Source organism: Micromesistius poutassou (genome assembly GCF_964030765.1).
Source record: "Micromesistius poutassou genome assembly, chromosome: 20".
NCBI lineage: Eukaryota > Metazoa > Chordata > Actinopteri > Gadiformes > Gadidae > Micromesistius > Micromesistius poutassou.
Window position 1 is genome coordinate 1347065 of NC_140290.1, and position 12663 is coordinate 1359727.

The following is a 12663-nucleotide window of genomic DNA, read 5'->3' on the forward strand; positions in this document are numbered from 1 at the left end:
TTTTTAACATACAGGCATGTGACCATATTCTATGAGAACACAAAGATAAAGACAGAGAGAGTCCTCACAGGCCTTTACTAAAGACTTCTAAAAAACTCTAAACATTTATAAAGGATGTGTTTTTTAGATTGAATAAAACGAGGGGAGGGGTGCAGGCGGGCACTGAGTGCAAATGGAAAGCAAAGCCCCTGGGCGTACATGTGTATTAGAAATGTGACAATTACAGCTGTGATGGCTCACATACAACTCCTTTCTGGTGGTAGTGATTTTGTATTATTAGTGGCATTTAGCATGGATATGTGTGTCCTCAAATGAAGCTTCATAAAAACCCCACCTGAGTAACATGCGTGGAACGAGCCAGCCACCTCGTAATAGCTAGACAAACACACAAATTCCCCCCAAATGAAGCAAAGATTAAAAATTCAGCAAGCTTGCCAATTCCATTTTAAGCCTCAGTCACAAACTAATTAGGGCTGTGAGCAGAGACGAGTGACACAATCAATACAGTGGCGGCAATGGGCTCTGATTGGCTCTCATTGTTTGCCTCCAACACATGTGTGTTAGGGAATTCCGCTTTCTGCACCACACACTCACAGAAAGGGATATGATACAACACAACACAACAACATCAACAACAAAAAAATAAACTCTTGGCCACAGGCCAAGGGAAACCACCCCAACGCACTGCTGTCGCTTGTACAGCGCTAATCTAGTTGGAGTGAATCCTTTTGCTTGTAGCCAGAATTGTGTATTTTTGACATTCGGACAGGATCCCCTTCCTGAGAATGAGCAAGACATCACTGAGGCAGTTATAAATAATTCATAAGAAATACATCAACTAATCCCGGCATATTGCTACTATATACTGTATATACAAGTCAATATCCTGTCTTTCACAAGACACCACCTGTCAGTGTTGTGGACACCGTGGATTGATGTCCATATTGCATGCAGATATTTTTAGGAACTATTTTGGACCAAAGGGATACAATTTCCATTAGTATTGAAGAGCCCCGATAACACAGAACTCTTAAATCTGATGATAATCATGAGTGAAAGTGTTCAGTCACATTGTTGTTAATAGTGTAATCGAGAAAGCAATCAAATCAATACAAATATTACCACTTCATCTGAGTAACACTGTCGATTCTGGCTACATTCACTGCCCCCTGTTGACAGCTGGGGGGAAGGGCACTGTTCCTCTGTGCTACCTAACCTAATGGAGAGAGCACACACACGCACATATTCCCTTTTTTGACAGTTGGTCACACAAAAATAACATTGTTTGATTACGGCCCTTCATCTTTTATTCATCCGCTTCCCAGACAGAGAGAAGACGAGAGCATGCCGGGAGCCATGGCAGACACACTAGCATGGAGGAAAGGCCAGAGAAGTCCTCTTTATGTCCTGGAGGCAGGTAAGGGCAATGGGTCAGCGTCATTAAGCAGTAAGGCCCCATGATGTTGAACACACCCAGATGGTATGCATGGCCGCATCCTCACGGAAACGCGGCAAAATACGCTTGTAGATTTTATTGGGGAATTCCGTTTTTCAGTCACATTCTTCCACGATAAAAGCATCACAGAGGATCTGAGGCGTTGGAGGTGTTGTATATGTACATAGCGGTTAATCTCAATAAATTAGAATATTGTGGAAAAGTTAATTTCAATAATTCAATTTAAAAAAGTGAAACTCATATATTACATTGATTTATCACACCCAAAGGTGCAATGTTTCAAGCCTTTATTGGTATTAAACTTGATGATAATGTCTTACAGCCCAAAATTCTGTATCTCAGAAATGAGATTATTGCGAAAAAGGTAAATATTGTAGACTAAAGGTGTCACACTCTAATCAGCAAATTACCTCAAAATACAATGGTCTCTCAGTCTGGTTTGGTAGGCTTCACCATCATGGGAAAGACTGCTGACCTGACAGTTGTGCAGAAGATGCTCATTGACACCCTCCACAAGGAGGTTAAGCCTCAAAAGGTCATCGCTAAAGAAGCTGGCTGTTCACGGAGAGTTGTATCCAAGCATATTTATAGAAAGTTGGAAGGAGAAAGTGTGGTAGAAAAAGGTGCACAAGCACAGGGATAACCGCTGCCCTGAGAGGATTGTCAAGAAAAGGTCATTAAAAAATGAGTGTCACAAGGAGTGGACTGAGGCATGCATGTACATGTGGTCTTGTCAAGGGGAAGATAATAGATGATCGACTCCACTCCGCATTGATGCAGTAATTCATGAAAAGGACCCCCAACCAAGAACTGAGTGCATATACAAAAACATACTTTTCAGAAGGCAGACATTTCCATATTAAATATATTTTAGTAATATCTTGTGTAATATTCAAATTTTCCGAGATTCTGAATTTGGGGTTTTCATGATTTCATTTGATTCAGACAACAATGGCGGCTCGCATCGAGGAAGCAAGCGTCACGGGTTGGTTTCGATGTGAGTGGTTGAAGTAGCACGTCAATAAAGATGAAGTGGTTTATCCAATCATATGTAAGGATTTTTGATAAGGCCCAGCCTTCTAAAGCACCTCTTCAATTGAGCGATCCCAGATGGATGAGTGGAGCTAGGCGGAACGAAATTCATCTGGCGAGAGTCAAGTTAATAATCATCAAGATTAATACAAATAAAGGCTTGAAATATTTCACTTTTGCTGGAATGACTCTAAATAATGTACTAGTGTGTCAATAACATCCTGCACTCTCCTGAGTTCCTAAGATATAGAAAAAGCTACCAAATGGACATGCAATAGAAAAACATTAAAAAATGTACTAAATAAGCTAAGAATATAACTATTTATTGTTATAATGTCGGTATACGAGTCACGGTAGAAACACTATGCAACAGTATGATAACGCAAAGAAAGAATTACGGTGGCAAATAACGCCACCAACAGCACCTTAGCCCTGCCCATTCTGCCGGTGATTTGAGTTTGCCCAGCAGAAGGGTCTGGAGAAGAGCAACACATTTCTTTCTAGTTTCGATACATTTTTGCGGGAGCCAATCACCAAGCTGGCTTTTACGCCTGGCACGTTATTGGCTGGTTTAACACAATGACGACAGAGAAGCAACGGCAAGCAGCCAATTGTGTACAGAGTCAATTTAACTCCGCCCGTTGATCACGCCTCTTGTGCTGAAGAAAATTACAGCAGCTTCCCCAGACCAACGTGCAATCTACGATGGTCTGAGCTTGGTCTGGCAATAGCCAGGCTAGCACCTTACCCTTCCCAGAGTGCTTCTGCTCATTATGTGACATGTGACACGGGCCCCTTTCACGCACACACAATACACAGCGTAAACAGGAGGTCAGAAGTTTGTTAACAACTAGCAAACCTGCATAGCTCTTTTGAAGGTCAAATGCACGACCTTATGCGAGCTGTCACCCTAGTGCCACGCACTTATATATATTTTGTGGGACACTGAAGGAGCCGGTCGCCCTGTGCAGTCAACATTCAGAACACTGTGGGCTTCTTTCGGTGCGTGCTAATAAGCGTCAGCAACGCAGAAGCGGCATTATATCTGTGGAGCAGAAAGGAGCACGTACCAATTTGTGCTAATTATCGGCCTCTCAAAGAGCTGCTATTTCAAAGTTGACTCATCTGCGGGCGGCTGCTCCTGCAGTCACTGTGGTGAGCAGCAACAGGCCAAGCAGATGCACTGGTCTCCAAGCACTGTGCTCATATTGGAGCAAGGTTAGGCTACCATCCAGTCGCCATTGACTTCTGGTACTGGGTAAAACATACAGTGGCCTACGACTCAGTGCTTAACGGGCGTGAAGTAATGTCTTCTGTCACTTCTAGAGCTCTTTTCTTTAAAGCGGCGGAGCCGGGTAATGTAGTGGTTAGGGTGTTTGACTTACAGCCAGGATGTACTGGGTTAAATCCCCAACTGCTACCTGCTCCTTGGTATTAACAACGTGTTTCTGAATTCACAGTAAGAATGTTTTGGATATTAGCAACTTGCATGGAACATTGCCTTTATTCAATCAATCACAGAAGCTCTTAATCGTCAACCAATCCATGCCCAGGAATAACTTTAGCCGGTGCTTAGCACGGCTAAAGTAAAGACGACTGGACCATTCCCCTCTGGCCAAGGAACACGGTGGGACCTTTATTAATAACCTTTATTTATCACACATTTTATTTATTTTAATATCAAACATAGAGCCACGTTATCATGAACATTCAAACCAGCAGCGTTATTTGTACCTGGTAGTGAGCCATAACTATCCCATAAGCACCATTCCATTTAAAAGGTATAGCCTAAAGCTGACCCCACACTACAAGATAAATGTCCCGATATCGGGGCCGATTTGCCCCTTACGAGAATCGGGGTGGCGTTCCCATGGCAGCCAAATCGGGACGAAAATCGGCCAAGATGATCCTGTCTGCCGTAGTGTTCTAAGATAGAATCTCATAAACTTAAGACCACCCGATCTCAAAATCGGGGTTATCCAACATGATAGATATTTTCGGCATGTTGAGTGTGTAGTCAACATAATAGCGACGCACGCACACACAAACACACGCGCAAAACACACACACACACACACACACACACTGACCCGAGGGTGCTCCATAATGCCATCACATCACGATGGAGAGTCACCATCGTGATGCCCCCTCCCCCGGCGCCTCACTTTTCAATTTTCGTTTCCAAATATTTATTTAAAAACGAAAATATCTGTTTTAGTGCGTGTGTGTTAAATTAAATGGTTTTATATCTTAAACAAATTCCGTTGCAAATAGGAGGCGCGCAGCATCAATATCCTAACTAAAAAAAGTAAGTCGGCCAACACAGACACATTTTGCAGATTGTAAATTGAGATGAGACATTGTAAACGTTCACAATCCTGCTCTATGCTCTGTGATATTTTGTTTATCATCATTTCTATTAACTTCTGCGAGGCGCATAAAGTGGTCATGTAGATCGGTCGTCTGCCCGTCTATTACGCGTATCACACATGAGCAGATCTTGCACACAACGTCAGTCGTGTCCCTTGGCTGCCCTATTTGTTGTATATTTGTTGATGTTGTTATTGTCATGCGTGTTCTGGTTATTTACGCATGATTAAATATATTAAATGATTAAAGAGTCTTTATATGGCGATAAAACAAAGCTTTGTTGCGTTTTTTTTCCTTCTTTTTGAAGTGGGGATCGGGGGTGCGCCAACCCGGTTGGGACGTAAAGGGGGTGCGCAGGAAAAAAAGTTTGGGAACCGCTGCTCTAGATCTACAATCTCTTGTCTCTCGGTCTCTTGTCTCGTGCTGGATGACGTAGCCTACACGGCCGAGAATCGGATAAGATTATCCTGTAGTGTGGGGTGTTCCGTCTTGTGTTCTAATCTTATGTCGGATCGGAGAGCAACAAATCGGCTGCGATTCTCGTTATGTGTGTGGTGTACTCCGACTCAAAAATCGCATAAGATTAAAAAATCGTGTAGTGTGGGGCAGCCTTAAGCCAACTAATAAATCAAATCAAAATCCACATTCCGCTCAGAGGAGGTGGCCGGACTGTTTGTAACTAACAGATTAAACGATTGTCATGGGTTGTATAAATCCAAGAAAGCATCCAACAGCTTTAAAGAATTTCATAACAGTGAATAATAGTTTTTTACTATTATCATCTAGCGGTAATACTGTGCTGTCATCACCAAACACGATTATATTGTTTTTGTGAGTAAAATCACTGCAGTGAAGACAATTGTTGCAGTCACTGCCTTTACCACCACAGCAACGTGTCAATGTATTTCTGCTGTTTGGTACCCAGCTGCTGTGGCAACCCAACGATGTGCTTACTGCCCTCCCCCTCACCTACAAGAACCTTTAAATCAGTGTCTTCCTCTCGGTTGTTGCCATAACTCGGCAGAAAGTCTAAAGGGCGTCTGAAGGTGGAACATAAGGCTGATCCACTGACTCACATTTCCAGTACACTGATTTATAAAATGAAAATTGCCTGGAGGTGTGCAAACGTATGGAATTATAAGTCCGATTTTTATTTGCCAGACGCCATTTTCAACTTTTTTTGCACGCGTACACTTTTGGTACGGATCCTATTCACTGTTTCACAAAACAGAACTGGAGACATGGGACCCAGACATGAGAGTTGGACTCGGAACGGGAATCACAAGTTACACTTCACTTCCTCTCGGGAGTAAGAGAGCAAAAAGGAATGTTGTCCGATTTAAGGACTATGATAAATGATCATTGTATGCATTGCTAGTTTGTTGCAACATTATTCCAAAATACAAAGCAAATTGTAAAAATATCCCTGCTATGAGCATTTCTGCTAGCGTTGCCTAACAAGGCGTAGATAACAGGGATGACTTGATGTGCCAAGCTAAAGTAGAGCCTAGTGTCGACTAAGCCTGCTTTGCATTGTATACATTAAAACAGCCAGCAAGAATAAATCCATCAAGCAATAGGGAATGTGGAATTGACGTCACCCTGTGTTGAACGCTGTGGTTAACTGACTGAATGTTTAGAGGTTTCTCCATTGCTCCTGTCTCACAAGATAGGGCGTGTGATGTAACTTCACATTTACTTAAGCATAGGATCCAGATGGGATCCATCAAAAATAGCTTTGATTGCGTTCCGTAGGTTTAGGATATGTAGTAGACTGGTCGCTGTATTACTTACAGGATTCTCAATTCCTTTTTCACGTGAAGCACAAAGCATGCAGAGCGATATGGGCCACATATTTGTGGTGTGACACAACAGAGAACAAGAACAATGTTTTACAACAGAGCAAAGCACACGTGGCGTAAACATAGTGCAAACATAGCGCCCTTCAAACCTAATATTTCCGGTCTTTATCTTTTTATGTTCTTTTCGCTTTCAATAAAACTGTAAAGAGTGTCTACGAGGACATAACAGATGTACTTTTTAGTAAATGTACTCTTGGCTGGATGATGATGAAAAAAAAGAAAAAAAAAGTAACCTTTTTTGTTGTTGAGATATATTAGCCAATTTTGGGAAAGAAGGCAGAATATTTTGTTATGAAATACATTTTATGAAATGTCTTACCAGGCAACTGTACTTTTGGGTCATGTAAACCCATGAGGGTTGGCCACATTGTGTGCATGAGACAACAAAAATTATAGTAATCAAAAAAGGAAAAATACCTGGATACATTAAATCATTGGATACATAGTTTTAGTTTGTCTATGTGGTGGCATATTCATTAATACTAGCTGAATAATAGAACCTATTCTATTTAAGACTAACGTGTTTGTACTGGGTCTTGGCACACTAGCTACTTGCCACAGGGAGATAGTTTGGAAGAGATAGAGAAAAAGTTTAGTGGAGGAAAGGATGAATGAAGTCATCAGACAAGAGACAGAGAACGTTACCCTAAAAGCATATAAGGAAATTAGCAAACCATTACAGCTTCAATATCCCAAGTTTGAGAGGAAGTTTGTCGTAGTTATTTGTTTTTAATTGTCAAGAACAAAAACCCAAAGAAATTGGAGATGACAAGGGAGACAAAACAATGCAACCCAGTAAGCCAATCACAAATGAGCAAGTTGCTGCACAGGAGTGCAAGCTGTCTGTGGCAGAGTCGACAAGTGTGTGTAAAACCTGTTCATAAAAGCAAGCTAGCTGCAAGGCTTTTTCTATATGGAGTCTCACTAAATGTCATTTATCTCAGTGTCTGATGGTTTCAATGGTTTCAATATTTACCTGGAATTGCCAATGGTTTATGACGGCATATATTGTTTACCGTTTGTTCACTACTATGAAAAATTGTTCTGGTGAAATAAGTTATGTACCTTGTTGAGTTTGACAAATTTCTTCCATCAAAGAGAGAAAAACTAACTCACACTGTAACATGTCAAAATCAAAGACTGGTGCAAACCTTTAATTGTCTTATGAAATGAAGTGTTAAGACCACCTTCCTTTCGTTCTGTGCCATTGTTACATCATCTGTCACTAAAAGGTCAAATAATCCAATATTCTCTCATAACAAGGAATGTAAATCTACTGAACATGCGAGTCTCATCGTAAGCCACAAAACAACTTATTAACAAGTTGAAGTGGTTCACTATCCAGGCACATCCTGAAAACCAAGCAAATTAATCCACCTCCAGTAAAACAGTACAGCCGCACAGCCCCCCCCCCCCCCCCATGTACCACGTGATCCAGAAGAAAGCTGATGTGACATTAAATGGCCTTCAAAAGGTCTCAGGGCTCAGCAGTGCTACACAGTAATTGCCCACCGGCGGCTATTTCTTCGGGCAGTAATGAAGCGCCGTGTAAGAGCTCTCCCAGGGAAATGGCAGAGGATACTACATCTCCGTTTATTCCCGGCTACAGGTCTGCCGAGTCACGTGATTAATACCGCCGTTCCCATGCATGCGTCTCAAGTCCAATGCAAGTAACAGAAGCATTGCATCCGACAACGGAGCTGGTGATACGTTAGTGTCGAGGCGGCCCACCTGTTGAACCAAAGGCCTCGCGGCGTTCACCCCGCAGCCGTTCTATAACAAACTGCGGTGACCCGGGGGTTTGATTACTGATGGTCTGCATGCTGACGGATGGTGTGCACCTGCTCTGTTCATCTCATTAGCTCGGCAACAGTTGGTAGCGAACCTCGACTTTCCAAAAAGACACCAACACCACGACTAATGCATCATCCCGACAAACGGGCCGATGTATAGTTAGAATTAAAGTAGGGAAACTAGATATTATATCATGGTTCTAAAGCACGCATCTTATCAACTTAAATAGCCAATAAAATACTGCTCAGAACAGCTGTGATCAAAGCCGTACAATTACCTACATGAAACGGATAGTGACGGGAAACAAATACACCACATGATTGTGTTATTTCAATACAGACTAATTAGCACGGGTACAACCTCCCATACTGTGCAGCATGATAAGCCTGCTAAGTTATGCGCTGGATGCTGCGTTCTCGCTTTACTCTTGCTTTGAATGAATTAAAAACAAGTGAATTGCGATGCATCCCAGATAACACGACACAAGGCAAACTGCGACATCAAGGAGAAGAATGGCACTATCCGTGTAATGATTCCCAACGCATGACACAAAATCTGTTGGAATGATTTATGGCGGAGGGACCAGAAAGGGTCCAATACACAGCCACAATTACAGATGCATTACCATAACAGCAGTCTTCTTCCATCCTTTCTCATGCTTACTTTAAGAACAACAACGAGGTGTCTCTGTTAGGAAAGCCCTCTGTGACAAGGCTGTACATGGGGGTTAGGGCTATTTTTCGAAATATATTGAGGTAATCCTCTTCTTTGACCGGCAAAGCCTTCTGCGTCTAACCAATACAGATTTTCATTCTGTTCCCACACCAATACAAGTACAATGATGGTTTAAATGTGAAATTTTATGTTTGACATTTCACCTTTTAGTTAATTAAAAACTTGTACTGCCAGACATCCTTTTAAGCTGCTCAAGAAAAACGTTAATTGCTCTCTGCAGCAGTTCTCAAAGGTGGTCTTCTTTGACCAGAAGACCAGTTGTTAAACTTTGGGCAGACCCCCAGTGTTACATTACATTTACTGGATTCCTAAATTTCGATAACTATAGTTTGTTGATACCAGGAGTGGGCATGGCAACGTTCCCCATGGTCACCAGTAGGTGTACATTGGTCAGTTCTTTAAGCATGGTCTTAAAGCTGCATCATGGTAAATGGTCCTCATTTATATAGCGCTTTTATCCAAAGCGCTTTACAGTGTTGACTGACATCCATTCATGCACACATTCACACACCAACGGCGGAGTCAACCACGCAGGGCGACAGCCAGCTCGTCAAGAGCAATTTGGGTGAGGCATCTTGCTCAGGGACACCACGACACTCAGCTAGGAGGAGCCGGGGATCGAACCAGCAACCTTGCGGTTACCAGCCAACCCACACCTCCTGAGCTAATGCCGCCCCTGAACGTTTTCCCAATAGAATAGAATCCCAATGAATGTTTTCCCAATAGAAACCTCTAGTGGCTTGAGTTGTAGCTCCAGTTATAGCCACATCATTTCTAGACAGTGACTGTCGTAGTAGAAAAGTAACAATAAAAATGTAGCATTATGTACTGTATGATTGCTCTAGTATTGTTGTAGAACTACTAGTTAAAATTTAATTCATGCATTCATATTTGTATACAAAATGCTCATGCTCAAAAATATTAATGTCAAATTTTACTTTGAAGGAAGCACAGATGGTTATTTGTTCATGCGCGCACACATGCTAAAGGTGAGGTGAGGATCAGTAGTGCACCTCCATTGTTACTTTCGCCGGAGGGGTGCACGTTTGATCATAGAAGTCAACCAGTGAAACACACAGAGCGGCTACGTGAACCAACTAGCGAGTGAGAAAACACACTGTCAGAGACATATTGCCCCGGCCAGGTGGGGGAAATGGGGCGTGGCAGAGAGAGATGGAGAGAAAAGGAAAGAGACAGAGACAGAGACACAGAGACAGACTTTGACAGACAGACTGAAGAGATCTAAAGTGCCGAGCAGGTGTTGAACAAAGGGATTTGAAACATGGCAGGGGGCCATGGCTGTGTGCAGGTGAGGAAGCAGATGAAAACCAAACAATGGGCTCAGGAAACCTCTGTGACATGGCGCAGGAGAGGGAGGAGAGGCGAGGGGGGCAGGGGACTGCAGACAGCCCAAGCAGGGAGATGGAAAGGTCCACCAAAAACCGCCTCAGCCTCAAGCGCTTTACTTTGTACAGACACAACACATCGTTTTGTGACAAATGGTTTAGCCAAAAGGACTCGATGTGCACTTAAAGCTGCAATGCGTAAGATACTGGAGTGTTACAAAGAGAGGGAGAGCAAGATTTTGAGAGTAATTCACTACTAAAAGAAAAAGCTCCCTCCATCTCTGCTCTAGGTTTCCCCGCCATTGAGAAGTGTCGCACTTAACCCACCTGTGATGGAACAATGACGATGCATGCATATGATTGACAGGCAAGATGGCACCCCAATGGAATCAGGGAAGAAAGGCCCTGATTGGTCAGAAACCAGCTTGGAGCAGACTAAAATGTTTACCGTCTCGAAAGGTGGAGGGTGCAGTCCACCAGAACAGATATGCTCACTGAGCATTTCACTCATTAATAACAGACGGTTGGCGACAGCATTTCTTACAGATGGCACTATTCCCACCTACATCATCTTCAACTGCGATGTCTACTGCTCTGCCATGGATGAGGTTAAAGCCTGCGTGTGACACCACAAAAGGGGGTCGTGAGGCCTTTACCTTTGGTGTTGACCATCTTGGAGGTGAGCTCCAGGCTCTGGATGTCCTCGGTGCCGATGTTCTCCAGGGTGATGGTCAGCTGCTGGGTCTCTCCGTTGAACAGCTGCAGGGACACGCGGCTGGACAGCTCCTCCTTGGACAGCGGCGCCAGCACGTTCACCGACCTGGAGCAAGGTCAGCGTGGAGGCGGAGGATTATCGGGTGTGGGTCGGAGGACCACCGTTGATCTTGGCTTTCATTGACAAATCTGCTCCATGGCTTGACACCATGACAACAAGCTTGTATATGTTGTTTTTTTTATCAATGGTTTTTAGGCTGCATTAAATATTATTACTTGCTTTGTTTTGAGTTAACATTAATTAATACTAATATTCAGTTTAACTAAGAAAAATGCAAGGGCTTTTCCTATTTGGATGCTTCATTCATTTAATGCCTTGATGATCTAAAGGCCAAATGAACGGCTTTACATCCCAATCCAGTGTGATGGAGCGTAAATGTATAGCCTATTGACAGTGGAATGGACATCAACGACACTCAAGCGTGCCCACAAATAAAGCCAACGCTGATTTGTTATGACCCAATCATGGTCATACATCAGTGTTTTTCTCAAACAATTTGCAATTATTTTAGTACGAATCTGTAAGGTCTTGGATCATTAAAGGTCTGGAGCGCTGTGGAGCCCAAACAAACGGTGCTGAACTACAGTTCATATTCGTACTGCAGCAAAAACAATTAATTCCCTTTTTGTTGGTATACGACTAAAGTCTATGTTGGACATGAAAATTCAAGACTAGACTAGGTGCAATGACCTCGGTCCACTATAGACAGATCTTCATCCCATTGAGGACCGATAACAACTGACTTACTCTTAAATAATTGTCTGGCCATGTTAAATTAACATTGGATCACCGGCATCACATCACCTCCAGGAGGAAAGTGTTCACCCATCTGTAGTGCAGCTGAAGGATCGCTGTGCTTATCCCACCCAGAAACACAGACCCTTCCTGTAGCTCTCTAAACCCCATAATCATTGTTAATGGGCAGAATAAGCCACAATATGTTGAGTTGTTCTCTTTGTGCGGCCATGAATGTGATTCTTGCCATTGCTATTTTTAAAAAGTTGGTGCTCATGGGACTGAGGAAAATGGAAACGAGAAAGCCTGTGTAAAAAGGGCAGGTGTCCATAAAAAGGTCTTCACACCAACGCCATGTGATCGAGACACAAAGGTTTAGATCCGTATCCAAGGTATTGAGCCGCGTTAAGCGTGGCAGGCTTTGAATCATTGTGATAATTAAAGTACCTCATTCAAGATACAATTAAGCAGGCAGCATATTTCTTGCGGCAAATGTGTTTGACGAGATTGCAAGGACATTACGTAATTAGGGAGAAAACAAACACATACCGAATTGTC

General features: G+C 42.8%; 1 protein-coding gene across 2 annotated transcripts in view; it reads right to left on the reverse strand.

Moving 5' to 3' along the window:
* trappc9 (trafficking protein particle complex subunit 9) overlaps positions 1-12663 on the reverse strand; it is a 149757-nt gene that overhangs the window by 97459 nt on the left and 39635 nt on the right. For both annotated transcript variants that reach the window (XM_084484762.1, XM_084484761.1), the window contains one exon: positions 11252-11415. In XM_084484762.1, coding sequence (XP_084340888.1) covers positions 11252-11415 — 164 coding nt within the window. The remainder of the gene's footprint in view (positions 1-11251; positions 11416-12663) is intronic.